General features: G+C 46.0%; 3 protein-coding genes across 6 annotated transcripts in view; 1 reads left to right on the forward strand and 2 right to left on the reverse strand.

The window, feature by feature from the left end:
• Positions 1–18,741, reverse strand: part of LOC124861402 (NLR family CARD domain-containing protein 3-like) — a 373,247-nt gene that overhangs the window by 320,642 nt on the left and 33,864 nt on the right. The gene's annotated exons all lie outside the window — the stretch shown is intronic.
• On the forward strand, positions 302–9,930 carry LOC124861442 (oocyte zinc finger protein XlCOF6-like). 3 transcript variants are annotated; one of them, XM_047355228.1, is made up of 11 exons: positions 302–436; positions 1,082–1,269; positions 1,498–1,566; positions 2,592–2,684; positions 5,145–5,243; positions 5,318–5,441; positions 5,512–5,788; positions 5,862–6,006; positions 6,073–6,577; positions 6,655–7,110; positions 9,158–9,930. In XM_047355228.1, the coding sequence occupies exons 1-11, from the start codon at positions 430–432 to the stop codon at positions 9,373–9,375; spliced, it is 2,181 nt and encodes a 726-aa protein (XP_047211184.1). In that variant the 5' UTR covers positions 302–429; the 3' UTR covers positions 9,376–9,930. The 3 variants fall into 3 exon arrangements, with proteins under 3 accessions (XP_047211184.1, XP_047211185.1, XP_047211186.1); XM_047355229.1 differs by having other exon boundaries at positions 2,595–2,684; XM_047355230.1 differs by having other exon boundaries at positions 333–443.
• f2 (coagulation factor II (thrombin)) lies at positions 9,994–18,675 on the reverse strand. The gene is made up of 15 exons (XM_047355246.1): positions 18,518–18,675; positions 17,986–18,066; positions 17,309–17,388; positions 17,205–17,229; positions 16,598–16,663; positions 16,410–16,518; positions 16,200–16,336; positions 15,761–16,054; positions 15,558–15,674; positions 14,065–14,191; positions 13,802–13,969; positions 12,468–12,641; positions 12,151–12,329; positions 11,393–11,463; positions 9,994–10,214 (listed from the first exon to the last, which is right to left on the reverse strand). Exons 1-15 carry the CDS (start codon positions 18,588–18,590, stop codon positions 10,062–10,064), a joined length of 1,854 nt encoding a protein of 617 aa, XP_047211202.1. The 5' UTR covers positions 18,591–18,675; the 3' UTR covers positions 9,994–10,061.

Consider the following 18,741-nt stretch of genomic DNA (forward strand, 5'->3'; position numbering starts at 1 on the left):
AGTATATTCAAAGTACAAAATATATGTCTGGTACTACATTAATAATAATTATTATTATTACATGATTATCATTATTACTATTATTATTAGTTGTTGTAATAGTATCAATAGTATATTAACAATCTAATTAAAAAAAATAATTTTGTGTAGAAAACCTAAAAAACTAATAACAATATAATTGCAAATAGCATATAATAATGTATGGTAAACATATGTATTATATTAATGTATTTATGTTTTTATTGCCTGATTACATTTAGAAGAACCTGAGATGAAGAGCTTTTCTCCGTGCGCATGCGCACCGCGGACGCTCTAGTCGTAAAGTGGGCGGAGCCTGTGGTTGTTGGCGGATAGTAAACAAAAAGTTAGCCGTTAGCCGGGATCCACAGGGCGGATATAAGAGGAAGACGAGGGTCGGTGAAGTCCAGGATGAAGGGTGAGAGGTCATTGACTCGCTTTAATCTGCTTTAACAGGACAGACTGACTTTAACCACTTTTATTAGACGGTTGCGGTTCAACAGGGACAATATTAGCCTGAACCCAACGGAAAACATCTCATTCTAGTTTATTATGCGTTAAACGCGCTTTAAATCCGCCATAAATTCATAATAACAGTTTGTTTCTCAGTCAGCTGTAGCTGGTCTTTAATTCGGCGTGTTTATTACTCAACTATTGCATCAACGTAGCTTAAAAACCCGACAGTGAGTCTGCTGCAGCTGGTGGACTGGGCTGGTTACCAGTTAACTAACCATTAGTTAGTCCCATAAAACCCGCTACATCAAGCCCTGATCAGGGTCACTTAACCCAGTCAGCTGAAACTCTAGGAAATTGTGGAATAATTGGTATTTCCAGGTCTGGGAATGATCTGAAAAGGAAAACTATAAGTTTCCTTGTTTTATTATCTAACAGATAAAAATCTGTATTTGTGAAAATGAAGGGCTTTGTTTACCCTGGATCGTTTCTACTGAGGCGAAGTCCTTTAAGCCTTTTAATCTGGACCTGAGGTTCTTTAACTGGACCCAGTTCAGATCACTGACAAAATGAAGGTAATCTGAAAAATGAGCCTCCTTCTCCTCCTCAGCATCCTCGCTGCGCCTCCTCCTCCCTCCTCTCCGCCTGCTGACGGCGGCCATGTGGCAGGTGGTCCAGCAGCAGAGTGTTAAGCATTATGGGATGCTGGAGGAGTTTGTGTCCCTGGTGACCGAGGCCGTCCCACAGCTGCTGACAGACAGGCAGAGAGGTCTTCTGCTGCTGGCTCTGAGGACCAAGGTAGGTGTTGGGATGGCTGGTTGCAAACCAGCTCAGGGATGTTGGTTTGAGGAAACATGAACAGGGATCAGATCTGAACACACACTGGTTGCTGTCCTCCCTAAATAGAACAGATTTATCCATAGAAACAAGCCGCTCTTGTTCATCTCATGGCTTTGGCAGACCTTCAAGGAGCTCTCATGGATTATGGAACTGTTTTAACTTTTAAAATGACTGTTTTCTCCTCAGGTGACCCTTTCTGATCCTGCTGATGACCAGGCTCACCTGGAGAGGATCCACTCCGTGTCTGAAGCATCGGTGAGGATTTCATCACAGTAAACCAATGCAGAAATAATGTTACCAGCTCAGGTTCTCCTGACTCACTCGGAGGAAGCTGAATCCACTCATCAAGCAGAAACTTCATCAACACACCAAGGAAGGGAAGAACTCTAGTAAAACTATTCATACAGATTGGTTTCTTTATTTTGTTGTTGGATTAAATCCCAATGAAACACATTTCAGTTTGAAGTTGGAGCAAATCTAACCTTACCTCCAGTTAGGTTCAGTCTGACAGAAACCCAGCTTCTACTGGCGCTCATTCTCTGCTAGATGTTGTTTCTAGTTTTATGTATTTAAAATACAGAACAAATAAATGAAAGACTAGATTAACGTGACCTGCGTGGGATCTTTATATCTCACCAATCACAGCCTGTTCCTGTAGGTCCAACTCCCTCATACCATCACAGTTCCAGGGTTAGGTGAGACCTGGTGAGTGGAACCAGTCATGATCTTAGTTCAGCGTTATTAATACGCTGAAAGACACAAATGCCACCTGAATGCTGTGAAACATCTTCCTATCATACCTTCTAAAACGAAGGATTTACCAGGAATCCATGTACTATTGATGATTGATGCAGAGATGAATTCCTGGTGGATGTTAGTCTGACTGAGAGAATGTCAGCATTATGTTGTTGAAACCAGACTCTTCTTCTTTAGCTACAGTGTCTTTAATGTCTCCTGAGTCCAGTTATGAGTCGGTACCAAGGTAGATGGTTTCTCTGCTTCTAATCCTGATCCAGTTTCTACATCTGGTTCCTGCGTTTGGACTTGGTGCCGTAGAGTTCAGAACTGCCGTGTGGGGGCAGCGGTGATGAGAGCAGCAGAGGTCTCTCATGGTGGTTTTCAGACGTTCATCAGAACCTTGTTTGGGTTTAATGCAGATCAGTCCAGGGTCACAGGGCTGAGTGGGTGAGCAGGTGTGAAGTGGGATCAGACAACCTGGTCCTCTCTGCTGCAGTTTTCCTCCTCCTCCTCCTCCTCCTAAGTGTGATTTCTGTCAACAGCAGGATGAAGATGTCACTGAATGCTGCTCTGCTCTTCTCAACCTCACCAACAAACTGACTGAGACTCCCGCAGACTCACGGCGCCTCCTGCAGGTGGGTGGTTTCACTGCAGCTTTCCTGTGACTCTCTTCGGTCCACCCTCCTCATCTAAGAGGGACCAAAAATGACAAAATGAAAAATAAGTATGTATATAAATAAATTTATTTATCTATTTATTCATTTATGTTCTCCTTTTTGTGCATTTATACATTTATTTATTCATAAATTTATTTCTGCTTTTCTCTCTCCGTATGTTAATGAGGTGGGTGGTTCTAACATTTGTCTTCAGCACCATTGGTTAGAATTGATCTGGATCCTGCTGCTACATTGTAGCATTATGAGGGAGGCTGCAGTGGGATCTGGCTGCACTGGGATCTGGCTGCAGTGGAAGCTGGCTGCAGTGGAAGCTGGCTGCAGTGGGATCTGGCTGCAGTGGAAGCTGGCTGCAGTGGGATCTGGCTGCAGTGGGAGCTGGCTGCACTGGGATCTGGCTGCAGTGGAAGCTGGCTGCAGTGGGATCTGGCTGCAGTGGGAGCTGGCTGCAGTGGGAGCTGGCTGCAGTGGGAGCTGGCTGCACTGGGAGCTGGCTGCAGTGGGATCTGGCTGCAGTGGGATCTGGCTGCAGTGGAAGCTGGCTGCAGTGGGATCTGGCTGCAGTGGGAGCTGGCTGCACTGGGATCTGGCTGCAGTGGAAGCTGGCTGCAGTGGGAGGTGGCTGCAGTGGGAGGTGGCTGCACTGGGAGCTGGCTGCACTGCGAGGTGGCTGCACTGGGAGCTGGCTGCAGTGGGATCTGGCTGCAGTGGGATCTGGCTGCAGTGGGAGCTGGCTGCACTGGGAGCTGGCTGCACTGGGAGCTGGCTGCAGTGGGAGCTGGCTGCAGTGGGAGCTGGCTGCACTGGGAGCTGGCTGCAGTGGGAGCTGGCTGCACTGGGAGTTGGCTGCAGTGGGAGCTGGCTGCAGTGGGAGCTGGCTGCAGTGGGAGCTGGCTGCACTGGGAGCTGGCTGCACTGGGAATTGCCTGCAGGCTCCAACTTGCTCACTGACAATTTAACTGGAATGACATATCTTAGTTCTAGTTAGTATTTTCAATTAAACTATGATTTTATGTATAGTAGCTTCATAATACATTAATAAATAAATTAACAATGTGTTATATTTTGAGGAGCAAACAAGCAGTAACAGATACTGTGCCTTGTGAAAGTCTCGCCCCATTGAACTGGTCAACTCATAATGCAAGAAATAAGACAGAAAATGGTTTTCAGGTGAACAGGATGCAGCTGTAAGGGCTTCTTTAATATTGGGATTTTTATTATTCATTGTGATTTTATTTTATGTCATATTGCATGAACAAGCTGTAAGACTTTTGTGTGCTCATGTAATGTCTGATCTCAGGTTGTGACACACTGCAAACAGTAAAGGAGATGTTTAATATTATTTGGTTATAATACAGAGTTATTATCAGTATAAGCAAGTCTGCATCAATAAAGGCAATGTTATGTTTATTCAACAGATTCAAGATGAGGTGATCTATGTGTGTCATGAGTTTGTTGGCACTACAACCTGCTATAGTGAAGTTATTGACCATTTTATGCATTTTCTACTGAATATTTGGCTATTTAGACTATATATAGTCTTTGGGAAATTTCAAATTTTTTTTTAAGTATTAATTTCCAATCCAAGAAACGTAGTATGAAAAACGTGACATCACATACAATGATTTTAAAGACAATACACCTCTCCTTGGCGACTTTATTGAATATTTCTCCATCATATTTTTCTGGTGTTGCAACTTGAAGACGGTGCATAGAAGCCAATGCTAGTCTCCCAGCGCGGTGTGAGGCTCATTTTGAGGAAAATACGATTAATGCTCACGGTCTGCCTTGCTGTGGTTGCAGAGAGGTGTTGGTTTTCTAGAGGCAATGTTCTGCTGATGAGTTATTGATCCGGAAAAGCCGAATCTGTGAATATCTTTCTAACTTTACCGAAGTAAGTTGGCAACCAACTTCCTCCAGACTGTCCAATATAGTGGAGTCAACCTCCACATCCATCTCAGCTTGGAGCTGATTGAAATCCTCCATGACTCGTGCAAAATGAAAATGGAGGTAGTCATTTTGGTCAATATCATTTGCCAATGACCTTAAATCATTGGCAATGGCTGTAAGAGAACCCTCCGTCGTTGCTACCAAAAGAACTTCGGTACCGGAGTCCAGGCAGCAGCAGCAGGATCCGGATCAATTCTAACCAATGGTGCTGAAGACAAATGTTAGAACCACCCACCTCATTAACATATGGAGACAGAAAAGCAGAAATAAATTTTGGAGGAAATAAATAAAAGTAGAAATAAATGAATGTATGAATACATAAATGTATAAATGCACAAAAAGGAAAAAATAAATGAATAAATGATAAATAAATACATTTATATGTGTATTTATGTATATACATATTTATTTTTCATTTTGTCATTTTTGGTCCCTCATACTCATCATCTGCTCTGGGTGTTTTTGTTCCAGGAGGTGTTTAACCAGAACTTTGACTCCGCCCTTCAGTCTCTGGTTTCAGACTTTCTGTCCCGGATCGAGCAGCTGTTTCCGGTCCCAGACTTCAGACAGGTGCTCAGAACCTCCCTGCTCCTCTTCCTCTTCATATCTTCACCCATTTGACCCACTGCCCCATCTTCCTGCAGGCTGCCTGTTGGCTCCATGACGCCCCCTGTGCCTTGGAGGACTCTCTGCAAGAGACACACAGGAAACACCTGAGGGAGCTTCTGACCAATCAGAGTTGCCGACTGGGCCAAGCAACAACTGCAGGTATGTCATCAGAATCTGTGGAAAGTTCTAAAGCTGAGCCAGTTCTGAACTGTTCTTTTCCCTTCTACAGTTTGTGGTGAAAGTGAGGAAGCGCTCCTGTCAGCCTGGTCCCACCCCCTCCTCACTAAACGCTCCCATCCTGACCCGGCTAACCAATCAGGGAGTGGTGCTCCGCGGCTGGACACAGACCTGGTGAAGGTGGAGGTGGTGGTGATGATGGAAGATGAGAACGAGGGGGTGGAGGAGGAGGCTGTGGTTGGTCAGAACATGTCAGAAGAGAAGCAGGAGGTGTCCAATCAGAGCTCAGAGGGATGTGGAGTCACACCTGTGGTCGAGGACGGGGACAGGTGGGTTTGGTATCAATCCTGGAAGCTTTAGAGTCCAAACACGTGGTTCTGATCAGCAGTCTGTTCCTGTCAGAATAAAAGAGTCACCTGGAGACTGCGACAGCCAATCAGAGGGCTCTGAACTCACAGCCAGCCCCCTGCACAGCGTTTCAGACAGCTGTCAGCGTGTGGCTCATAGGTGTCCTGAGTGTGGGAAATGCTTCATCTACAGGTCTCAGGTGAGTGTTTACCTGCATGTTCTTAGGTTTAATCAGGAAGTGTCTAACCATGAACCTTCTCCTCAGGTGATCCGCCACCTGCACTCCAACAGAACCTGTGGTTCAGCTGGAAAAGCTGGATCTGGAGCCCTGCAGGTCCAAAGTGAAAGTCCTGAAGTGGATCCCTGCCCCCCACAGCCTCACCCTGTCAGGACCCACACCTGCTTCCAGTGCAGCACCATCTTCAAAACCAGAACCGAGCTGCTATTTCACCAGCGCACACACCAGACCCGTCCCGTCTACAAGTGTAACCAGTGCGACAGGGCCTTCCAGCACCTGTCCAGCCTGACCAATCACAAGCAGACTCACCTGGACAAGGATGGTTTCGCCTGCAGCAAGTGTAGCCGGACATTTGAGTCTTCCAATGAGAGGGACGTCCACCGTCTGCAGCACCGTCTGCCCGACCTCAGCTGCTCTGTCTGCGCGCAGACGTTCACGTCGCAGACACTGCTGCTGCGACACCTGCAGACGCACTCAGCCCAGGGAGCCCAGTGTGTTTACAGCTGCCTGTTCTGTGACCAGAGCTTCTCAGGTAAGACCCCCTCTGATAGGCTGCTGCTGCTGAGAACAGGTAAACAGAGTGAAACCTAGTCCTGCCTCTGTCTGCAGGAGTGACTCAGCTGCGCATCCACCAGCGCACGCACAGCTTCCGCTCCTACCAGTGCGACCAGTGCAACAAGTCCTACAGCTCAATGACAGGGCTGCAGTCCCACCGAGCCACCCACAGCACTGACAGCCACTTCCTGTGCCCCCAGTGCGGCAAACGCTTCAAGACCCGCGACGGCCTGGAGGGCCACCTGAGGACCCACACCGGGGAGCGGCCCTTCCGCTGCCCCTACTGCCCCAAGGACTTTACCGCACTCGCCGGCCTCAACGTGCACGTGAGGCGGCACACCGGCGAGCGGCCGTACGTGTGCACGGTGTGTGACAAGGCGTGGCCATCCGGAGGCGACTTGCAGAAACACATGAGGACCCACACTGGGGAGAGGCCCTACGTCTGCCAGGAGTGTGGGAAGGCCTTCTCCATCTCCTGCCACCTGACTGAGCACCGTCGCATACACACAGGTGAGCTGGTCACATGACCATCCATCAGAAACATCCTGTTCTGAATCAGGGCCAACAGCTGGGTTCTTGGTATCCATCCATAATTCCCCATCTCCCTCTCTGAAGGTCCAGGGATGTATGAGTCCTTGACATTTGCATAAAAAATCCAGCATTTTGTTTTCTCTGGTAGAGCAGCTGACAAACTGTTGAAACTTTGGAGGTGTAGCAGAGACTGAAGCATGGTTAAAATCACCAGATGTTGGGTGATGTGTCTGTAGCTTAGCAACAACTGAGCTGGTGACATCACATGCTGATGGTGGAATGTAAACCGTTGTCCATAGAACACTGGTGAACTCTGGGTAAATACACTGCTCAAAAAAATAAAGGGAACACTTAAACAACACAATATAACTCCAAGTAAATCAAACTTCTGTGAAATCAAACTGTCCACTTAGGAAGCAACACTGATTGACAATCAATTTCACATCTTGTTGTTCAAATAGAAAAGACAACAGGAGGAAATCTTTCGTGATTATCAAGACACTCAATAAAGGAGTGGTTCTGCAGGTGGGGACCACAGACCACTTCTCAGTACCGATGCTTTCTGGCTGATGTTTTGGTCACTTTTGAATGTTGGTGGTGCTTTCACACTCGTGGTAGCATGAGACGGACTCTACAACCCACACAAGTGGCTCAGGTAGTGCAGCTCATCCAGGATGGCACATCAATGCCAGCTGTGACAAGAAGGTTTGCTGTGTCTGTCAGCGTAGTGTCCAGAGCCTGGAGGCGCTACCAGGAGACAGGCCAGTACACCAGAAGACGTAGAGGAGGCCGTAGGAGGACAACAACCCAGCAGCAGGACCACTACCTCCACCTTTGTGCAAGGAGGAACCTGCAAAATGACCTCCAGCAGGCCACAAATGTGCATGTGTCTGCACAAACGGTTAGAAACCGACTCCATGAGGATGGTATGAGGGCCTGACGTCCACAAATGGGGGTTGTGCTCACAGCCCAACACCGTGCAGGACGCTTGGCATTTGCCAGAGAACAACAGGATTGGTAAATTCACCACTGGTGCCCTGTGGTCTTCACAGATGAAAGCAGGTTCACACTGAGCACATGTGACAGATGTGACAGAGTCTGGAGACACCGTGGAGAGAGATCTGCTGCCTGCAACATCCTTCAGTATGACTGGTTTGGCAGTGGGTCAGTAATGGTGTGGGGTGGCATTTCTTTCCATGTGCTCGCCAGAGGTAACCTGACTGCCATTAGGTACCGAGATGAGATCCTCAGACCCCTTGTGAGACCATATGCTGGTGCGGTTGGTCCTGGGTTCCTCCTAATGCAGGACAATGATAGACCTCATGTGGCTGGAGTGTGTCAGCAGTTCCTGCAAGATGAAGACATTGAAGCTATGGACTGGCCCGCCTGTTCTCCAGAACTGAATCTGATTGAGCACATCTGGAACATCATGTCTCGCTCCATCCACCAACGTCACGTTGCACCACAGACTGTCCAGGAGTTGTAGGGAGGTCATAAAGACACATGGAGGTCACACACAATACTGAGCCTCATTTTGACTTGTTTTAAGGACATTATATCAAAGTTGGATCAGCCTCTAGTTTTTCCATTTTCATTTTGTGTGTGACTCTAAATCCAGGCCTCCATTGGTTAATAAATGTGATTTCCATTGATGATGTTTGTGTGATTTAGTTGTCAGCACATTTAACTTTATACAGAACAAAATATTCAATGAGAATATTTCATTCATTCAGATCTAGGATGTGTTATTTGAAGGTTCCCTTTATTTTTTGGAGCAGTTTAATATGGATTAAATGTACTGCTCTCTGTTAGCGTCTCTGTTAGCCTGTCTGAGAAACCACAAACATTTTACAGAACAAACATGTAAACGGTTTCTAAAAGCAGATCAAGGTTCATCTATCATTTAAGGAAGTTCAGCCATCTTTCCCCTCCTGTCTGACTCTATTTCAATGGAAATGTCTGGACATTGTGAAGCAAACAGATGGTGACTAACTGGCGTCTGACGGTCTGTCTGGTTCTCCTCCAGGAGAGAAGCCGTACTCGTGTCCTGAATGCGGGAAGTGTTTACGGAGGAAGTTCGACTTGAAGAAGCACCTGCTGTCCCACAGTAATGTCCGTCCCTATGCCTGCTCCTCCTGCTCCAAGAGCTACACTCGACAGACTCACCTGAACAGACACCTGCTGACGCACAGGACTGCTGACAGACAGCAGGAGAAGGAGGTGGAGCCGGCCGAGGAGGCCTGATGAGGAGGCCTGACCTCCTGAAGACCTGCTGCTAAGATCTTTAGGTTTCATTAATCCTCCATGGAGACAATGAGTCGTCTGACTGATTTTTCTGCTGTTCCACACCAAGTATATTTAGTGTATGAGTTAAAGGCTGTTCACACCCAGAGTAACTATGCTGCGTTTAATGACCACCTTAAACTCTGGCTTTCTGAGCTCCTCACAGGATCTGAATGTTGTTTTCGGTACCTTTTATAATCAGTTGAAAGGGAACCTGATGAAACATTAGATTAAAGACGTTAAATGTAATATTTAGCTGATCAGTACGGGTTTCTCCAGAGTTTTATGACTGCTGCATGGCTGCAGACCCTCTGAGGACCACGTGTTTCATCTTTAGGTTTTATCTTCAGGTTCTCTGTAAATCCATTATGTTCATTAGTTTTTACTCTAGTAACTTCTCTTCAGCTGGGAGGATGGACTAATGTATTTAATTCACATGTTTTATTGCAGAACTTCAGTTGTTGAGATGTTTCTGTGTGAGGTGAACTACTCGATTAAACACCAGGTGGTCCGTTTGGTTGTGATTCTGTTCTGACTCATTAAATCTGGGGCTCTAAGCAGAGTACAGGGACACACTGATCAGTTGGATGTGGACAAACGTTTATTAACATCATCTCGTTGACAGGAAGTGTCTGATGTTCTGGCGTCTAGTCGTGGTTGTCGTCCGACCTCTCGATAACTTTCTTCATCCACCTCCCCATCCTGAACAGGTGGGTGTAGAAGCCGTACTTTCCGTCACGGTCGCAGCCCTCGCCCCAGGACACGATGCCGATCTGATACCAGCGGTTCTCTGCCGGGTACTGCACAGAAGGACACAGAAGGGTTCTGGATCAGGCTCATTTATTTTCTGAATGTTGGCTCTGCTTTTAGTTGGAATGATGGACCAGTCAGATACACGGGTGATTTAGGTCCAGTTCATCAGAACCATTTTCTTTCCTTAAACGAACCAAAAACAGCGATGGTTTGGGTTAAAGGAACCCTGGTTCTACAGTGGTTTACCAGTTGCCTGAGCTTTAAGCTGCTGCTCAAACACTAAGACTACACACTGGACCTCTGACATGCGTTAAATACAAGATGTCTTTCTGAAAGGTTCAGACCCGTTTTAGTGGACCATGTTCCCCAGCATGCGTCTGCGGTGTCCTAGGAAACATTCCTGATCCGTTTCCCAGTAAAGGTTCCAGCAAAGCACTGTCTGCGCAGAAGGGATGGCGAGGTGAGGCCAGTTACATCTAAATCTAGAGATGCTGCACGTACATGTTTGAGCCCTTATTTTAGAAATGGTGCCCGAGCTCAGCGTTAGGCCTGGAGACGCCCCTGCTACCTGCAGGGTTCCTGGGAGTCATTAAACATACCCAGATCCTCCACAGGAAGTCTGCAGCTGCGTTTATTAGTGCAGCTTTTCAGAAATGCACCAGTGGCATTCATCTGTTTCATGATTTGTAGTTCTGGCAGAAATTACACTGTGACAAAACTACAAACCCCACAATGCAAACTTGGGAAAGCCTTTTTTTCTATGTTTAGGAGATTAAAATCCAAACCTTGTTGTGTTTTTCACTGCCAACTCTTTCAGTTTATGTTTATTAACAGAAAAATGAGGGTTTTAATGGTTGAAGCCATCATTAATAACAGCTATGAAGCTGTTAAAGTTAACTATCCAGTATTTATTCCAGCGTTAGATCCAGATAACTTTGGTTACGAAGCCTCAAAGTTTCACGTCCATCTAAATTTTCCTGTAAACAACTAAGCTCAAATTTATTTGACATCATTTGCCATAAATTACTGAAACGACATGATGCTGCAGAGAAGAAACTCGCATCTGATTCAGAGGAATAATTGTGATTAACATTAGACCGCCCCTGCTGGTCACTGGAAGCATTGCAGGCTTAAGGCCCAGACCCCACATCAACGTTTTATCTGCAGCCAATGATCTGGTCAAACCAAGCCTTCATTTTTTTTTATCAGCTGAACGGCTCCTTACCTTCATCACAAATGGTCCACCACTGTCACCCTCGCAGGCGTCACCGCGCTGGCGTTCTTCTGGCTTATAACCTGTAAAAACAAAGCTTCATTTGAATGAAAACAGGGATAACTAGAGGGAGACCCAGGAGTCTTTAGGTCTGCAGCGTTCAGTCGTCACATGAATGATCAATCAACCCCTGAGATGCCGTCAGTAGGAGGTAGAGGGTTAGTAACAGCCAGGTGATGGCGTGATCATTCTCCATAAAGCAGGAGTTTATGAAGTCTGCTGCTCCAGCGCCTACGTGTGTGATTCAGCCCAATGCCAGGAGGGAAAGACAACAGCAGTGATGTTAAAGAAGCAACTGTTGCTGCTCATCAATCGGGGAAGGGTTCTGTTTTCCTCGGATGAAGGAACCCAACCGAACCGTGTTCCAGGTGAACGTTAGAAAACCGGAGGAGGTCTTGGAACTGATCTCTCAGCCTCCTAAACACTGGAGCAGCAATAGTACCGTAATACCCGGTGATACCGGCCGTCAGAAGCTCAGGTTACTGCAGCTATCAGGGCGGTTCTACATGCAGCAGCCATATTTGGATTCTGAGGTCAGGATTGGTCGGAAGCTCTTGACTTTCCAAACAAGAACTCGTACATTAAGACCGGTTCGTCTTTCTGAACGGTTCAGAACCCAGCAGTAAAGTCATGATGAACGTCTCATTGAGCTACAACAGGAATCTAACCCACTGGGTTTTACTGGCAAAGTAAAAATCCTGATTCATCACCTGCACAGAACATGTTGTCTGTAACTTTCACTGTTGTGGACTTGCGGCAGATGTCTGGGTCCACTATTGGAAGGTGAATTTGTTGGAGAACTGAAGGTAAGGTTCTTGATGCCGGGTTCCAGGTGTCATACAGGTTTCCCCAGCCAGTCACTCGCCCCTTGAAGCCTTCGGTCATCAAGCTGTGGGGGAAAGATTATTTATAATTCAGGTTTCTATGTTTCAGTTTGGCCATCGGAGACAAAAACCTTGAAATAACCGTGTGTCCCAAAGCTAGAAGAAGCAGCCCCCCGCCAGACAGGTATGTGTGTCCGTCTTACGTTCTGGCAACCTCCTTGGTTGGCAGGCAGATGGGATGGATCTCATTGGAGAAGGTGACGGGCCGTTTCATGTGCAGAAGAGCGATGTCCCGGTTCAGATTGTCCTTCCAGTTGTATTTGGGATGGATGATGATTTCATCGATGGCCACAATCTTCTCGATTCCACGCTCGAACCTGTAGAAACCCCCCGCAGTCAGGAGAACATCTACTCATCACATGCATGAAAGTCGTGTTAAATGTGTGTTTTATCCTTTATGTGAACTGCTCTTTGCTCCAAGGAGAAACAGTTTTCTCTGATCCACAGGGTCACATATATACATACGGTCTCCTAGCACATCAGGAAGCTTCTGGCTCCGTTCTGGCTGCAAGTTTGACCCGTCTTCTTGGCAGAATTGGTACCGTTCACTGAGACTGACTGGTTTCCTGACCCACACCTGGATTTCAAACAGTGTTTGAGTTTTTCACCTGGTTGGGGTTAGATTTATTCAAGATGTTTAATGTCAGGCTGCTTTGTCCAACCAGGAACCAGTTCTGATGTGTGTTTGGGAACCTGGTCCTGCTGGTAGCCCAGATGGGTCCAGGTTTCAACCATCTAGTTGTTGGTTTCGGGTGAAGTCGGTTCTTGCATTCTTTCATCCTTTTTGTGTAATGCAGCAGCACCACAGGCAGCAACACGCTCCCTCAGCATGATACTTTCACCACCGTGCCTGGCAGTTAATGCGGTGTTCTCAGGATTGAAAGACTACGTTGACTCCTCCAAACATTCTTCTTGTCATGGTGTCCAAACAGCTCAATATGTTTCTCTTCTGACCATCAAACCTTTCTCCAGAAGACATTTGTCTCATCCATGGATTTCAGTCCAGCTTGAAGGTCCTAATTTTGGAAAAGGAGCTTCATTCTTGGTTAGGACCCTCTCAGTCCATGTTGATGCTTAATGGGCTCCTCTCTGGACAGGAACACTGGTCTTCCAGCATCTTCCAGTTGGAGCTTGGAGCCTTGGTGGTTCCTGTGATGTTCCAGTTAGATGGGTAAAACCTGGACCCCGCTGGTTGTCCCAAACACACCTCCAAACCTGCTCAGCGATGGAGATGATTTGGAATGACCTTGACCTCAACCTTAATGAATATTTGTAGACTATGTTAAAAAGTTGGCTCTGTTACCAACCAGTGAGAATGAACTGTACTAATTCTGCCAAGCAGAGTGGTCAAATATCAATAAATCACGAGAAGACCGAGATTATTGACATGGATGTAGATGATGAGTGGACGGAACCTTCTGAGCAAGCTGGAAGAACCTCTACTAAGTGTGAGAATGAACCAGGCAGGTCGGCTCACTTAGCTCTGTTGTATTTTCCCAATCGGACCAGAATTTCCTCGATGGTGAAGTTTTTGTTCCAAGGTGGATAAAGGATGCAGTGAGCAGCAGTCAGGATCCACTGATCACTGATCAGACTGGCTCCACACAGAAGCTCCTGTGGGCTGCGTTTGTACAGCATCACCTGCCTGCAGACAGCAACATGTTTGTTTTCTATCAGCTTTGTGCTTTTTTATTTGGGTTACCAGCGGTGATGACGGCTCATAGATGTAAGTGTGGTTACCATGGTGCTGAGGCCACCTCTGCATCATTACCGCCGACGATCCGTTGCTCTCTGTAAGAATCCAGAAGCTCTCTCTCGTTCTTGTCCTGTTTGCCCTTCTGTTCAAAAAGGGGACGCAGCCCGCATACTGAAACACAATGAGTCAGAGAACCAGTCAGACACGTCCTAAACCATTGAACTAACCAGCTAACACACCAGTTTCCCATTAAATCAACCAGCAGGTACAGTTTCAGAAACACAGACACCAATAAATGCAACAGACAGCTTTGGAGCATCAGCAGTAAACCACATGTCAATCTGTTGATCTTACAGGTTAACTAAAGGGTCGTCACGGCAACCATTAATAACTCATTAACCATCACCTCTTCCAAGCACAGCGGCCCGTTACCCAGTTGTTACCCCACTACTGACTGCAAAGACCTGCAGAAGGACTCGATGTCAGCAGTGACTGAGGGTGCAGCTCCCACAGTGAGGCTCATACTGAACACTGAAGACCTGAAGTCCAACATGTACACCCCTACTGACCCAAAAGCACAAGAATACTCATCTCCAATCTGCTCTGGCTCAATCCAAAGCTAAGATGTTCTGAGATTCACTTCTGTGAAGAAATGGGTCAAAACTGAAACAATTCAGGCCGATGGGTCGGCTGTGCGTCTGCAGGAGAAAGAGTTCATCTACTCTGAAAAGAAGACCCTGCCTTCAGTGAAGCATGGCAGTGGCTCAGTGACACTCTGGGCCGCGTCGCTTCTTCTGACGATGCTAGAAAGGCTGGCATAGTCAACTGATTTAAACTTTCAAAACGTGCTGCACCTAGCAGAGTCCAGGACATTCATGAACTGGAGATCTTCAGTTATGACGGGATCCTCAGGAACGTTGCCAGAAGCTGCTCTCTGGCCATGAACCATGTTTTCAGCAAAGGGTTCTCCACCAAGAACTAATCCTTTCTGTATTGGATTAATATTCCCTGAACCTCAGTAGAACTAGAACATGGCAGGTCACAACAATCCTGATCAACGCCAGAGACCCACGAGTCACATTAGTTACAGACGGTTACATTTTAACTGCTGCTAGTTTGTATAGTTAGCCCTTTTCTCACAGTGGCTGAATACTTTTAGGTGCAGTTTTACATATAAATGTCAAATAAACTCATTAAAATACGCCTTATAACTAGTTACTAGTTAAACCCTTTACTTAGTAAGTTATGTGTCATTTAATCAATAAATAGTAACCTGGTTGTTAATGAAGCCGTGCTGTTAATTAATAAAAACTGGTCGTGTCAGTATCTGTTGACCAGTTTACCAGTTTCATCCAGTCAGAAACTAACTGGAATCTAACCTTAGTCACATTCAGACTCACTGAAGGTGTGGAAAAATGACGGAAGCAGTGGGTCATCATCCACTTCCTGGGTTAGAGTTGTTCAACCAGACTAGGAACCGGTTTTACCCAGGTTAACCCATGGTGAGGTCAGCTGACTGGTCGGTTAGATGACTCACCGCTCTCTCCTTGACCAAAGGTGTTAGGATTGAAGAAGAGTTTTTTTTCAGGACCAAGGACAGATCGCTCCGTTCCCCGGTCATCCGTCGTCTCCGCTCCACCAATCAGTGGATTCTCTGAGACATACAGGTGAACAGCGACAGGTGAGAGGCAGGCAGACCCATATGCTGATGTGATCATGGATTATGGGTTTGTACTGTACCACACAGCTCCAGGTCACAGTAGTCAATCGTGATGTTTCCAGAAATGTCCACGTAGCACCAGGGGCCCTCAGGGTCGTTGTCAGGGTTTCTGCACTTGTTTCCCTCCAGAACCACCTCTGGAATGAACTCCTTCCCTCGGCTGAGGGCTGCAGCTTCTCGTGATGCCCACTGGAGACAGGTGTGTCCTCCCACTGTAACACTGAGGTCACCAATGTAGTCAATGCCGTTACTTGGTAAGCACACTGTAGTTCTGATTGGTTCTGGTGCCACAGTCGCTGGAACAAACACCTCACCTTGTGAAAAAACAGGTGTGGACACATCTTTACTCAAACTGCAATTTACAGTGAAACAACATGGAGCTTCTGAAGCAGGCAGCAGACCTCAGCAGTACCATGAGGACCGTGTATGTGGGTTTACTCGCTTCAGGTGGACACGTACCACATTTAGGTACTCTGCAGGTCTCTTTCTGGACCGTTGGGTCTGTGGTGAAACACCAAGGTCCTTCTGAACGGCTGTCAGGGTTCCTGCAAAAGTTCTCCACCAGGATGCTGTTTGGTTCTGAAGTATTATACTCCCTGCAGACAGACGGTAACCACAGGTGAACAGGCAGAAGGTAGTTAGACTTTAGAGTTCAGTTGGTGAACCTACCTGTAGATGGGATGAGGGAACCTGCGATTCCAGTGTTGGCATTTTCTGCCTGATTGTGTGATGTTGATGTTTCCTTCATAGCTAACTCCGGTACCAGAGATGCACTGACCTGCACCCAGCAGAACCCGGTGTTAACAGTTATGTGAAGTCCGGTTACCTGATTTTACCTTCAGTTTGCTGGTTCCTACCTTGTACACATTCCCTGATGGTGTTGATGTTCTTTGAGGTTCTCTGCATCTTGGTTCCTTTACAGTCTGTTGAAGACAAACACACAGCAGCTACATGTTTGTGTGCTGAACTCTTCTGGACTTTGTTCCTGTTTGCAGAACTCAGCTGAATACACTTCACTTCACAAATACGATTTAAACCACAGATCCAACTGGACTAAATCAGCACTGAGTCTGGTGACAACCAGATTCTTGGATCAAGGAACCAACTGAAGCTCTTATGTTTGAGTGTTTATGTGAACAAAAGTGGAACCAAACGTAACGGTCTGATCAGAACATTGTGGACTCGAGCTATTTTTCTTTGACTTTATTGAAGCTGACAAATCCTCAAATGAAACAGATAAATGGAATGAAATGTCATATTTAATCAAAGCTTTTCTCTTTATTTCCTCTTTTTTTAGCCCACAGAGCGCAGCAGCTAAAGAGAAAAACAAGCTGCTCCATAATATAATTAGAACTGAGACATCTGTGGGTTTAATATCTGGGTTTGTCTTCAGATTATCCCGACAAGTAGGGAGCTTTCCTGGTGGCTCCCTGCAGGACACAGGAAGCACTGGGCGGTACTTACCCAGATACTTCGTCCAGAACTTTTCCTGCAGAAATAAAGAGTTTATTGGAGTTTGATCTGATCTCAGAGCAGCTGAGAGTAACAAAGTGAGAGGGAAGTCGTACCGTTTTATCGTTCTGCTCGAACACTTCTCTGGCTTCTTCATGGTCGCAGATTTCCTCCATACACTCCCTCTCCAGGTCCCCTGAGGATCCACAACACACACATATTTATCTATCTATCTATCTATCTATCTATCTATCTATCTATCTATCTATCTATCTATCTATCTATCTATCTATCTATCTATCTATCTATCTATCTATCTATCTATCTATCTATCTATCTATCTATCTATCTATCTATCTATCTATCTATCTATCTATCTATCTATCTATCTATCTATCTATCTATCTATCTATCTATCTATCTATCTATCTATCTATCTATCTATCTATCTATCTATCTATCTATCTATCTATCTATCTATCTATCTATCTATCTATCTATCTATCTATCTATCTATCTATCTATCTATCTATCTATCTATCTATCTATCTATCTATCTATCTATCTATCTATCTATCTATCTATCTATCTATCTATCTATCTATCTATCTATCTATCTATCTATCTATCTTTCTGAACTAATAAATTCGTTTTAAATTCAGTTTGAACTCCAGAATTTAAACTGGACCGGGCTGAATTTTTAAGCCAAGCTTTAGAAACTCAGCAGGTTCTTTCTCTAATGTTTCATGTTTCATGCAGCGGGGAACGAGCCGCTCTGTCTGGGATGAGCTACCTGGTTTCACCTCCTCCCACAGGTGATTGGCTCGGCGGTTTCGGGTCAGCACCTGGGATGCCATCTGGCTGTTGAGAAAAACTGTAGAAATGTGGAAAACAGATTAAAACATGTCCTGCATCACTGCAGATGTGTTTTCCAGAGATGCTTTATGGATTCATAAAGCCTGAAATAATCTCTGGAGACTGTTGGAAATTCAGCTGAATTCTTTTTATTTTTCACAGAATTAGTCTGATTTCAGAGGAAACATCCAGAAACTGCTGAGTGGAAGAAAAAGGTCCAGTAATGTGCAAACAGTCAGATGAAGCTGAGCTGCTCCGGTTCAGGTTCGGCCGGGTTGACTTGTAGCTTTAACTAAAGCTTGATAGAAGAGTTTAAACAGATAAGCTCACGCTGGACGCTGCCTGATGTTTAATGAGTCAAAACATGAGAAATCTACAGATATAATCTGGAAAATAGAGGCCCGCCAGCATCCCAACCAGTACCGCCCCAGTAACTGCTACCTGCATTAAAAACAGAAAATATTCGGTACCATTGTTGGCCAGACAGCTGGGCAGCACTAACAGCAGCAGAACAGCAGCCCGTTTAGACGTCGGTTCCACCATGATCCAGAGCTGCGAGCAGAACCTCAGAATCTGATCCGGCAGCGTCCACTCGGTCTCTCAGAATGTGTCTGTGTCTGATCCCTGTTGGTGGGGCGGGCAGGGGGGGGGTTATTGACTGAGGGGTCAAAGTATGATGAGTGGGACACGTTTA

Source organism: Girardinichthys multiradiatus, chromosome 24 (genome assembly GCF_021462225.1).
Source record: "Girardinichthys multiradiatus isolate DD_20200921_A chromosome 24, DD_fGirMul_XY1, whole genome shotgun sequence".
Classification (NCBI taxonomy): Eukaryota; Metazoa; Chordata; class Actinopteri; order Cyprinodontiformes; family Goodeidae; genus Girardinichthys; species Girardinichthys multiradiatus.

Excerpts from the sequence above, each read along its gene's own strand:
- LOC124861442 (XM_047355228.1), top strand. Across the intron at positions 1,270-1,497 it reads TGCTGGCTCTGAGGACCAAG|GTGACCCTTTCTGATCCTGC; the intron begins GTAGGTGTTGGG and ends TTTTCTCCTCAG. Across the intron at positions 6,578-6,654 it reads CTGTGACCAGAGCTTCTCAG|GAGTGACTCAGCTGCGCATC; the intron begins GTAAGACCCCCT and ends CTCTGTCTGCAG.
- f2 (XM_047355246.1), bottom strand. The coding sequence starts at position 18,590 with ATGGTGGAACCGACGTCTAAACGGGCTGCTGTTCTGCTGCTGTTAGTG. Across the intron at positions 16,337-16,409 it reads TTCCCTCATCCCATCTACAG|GGAGTATAATACTTCAGAAC; the intron begins GTAGGTTCACCA and ends GTCTGTCTGCAG. Across the intron at positions 12,642-13,801 it reads GGAAAATACAACAGAGCTAA|GTTCGAGCGTGGAATCGAGA; the intron begins GTGAGCCGACCT and ends GGGTTTCTACAG.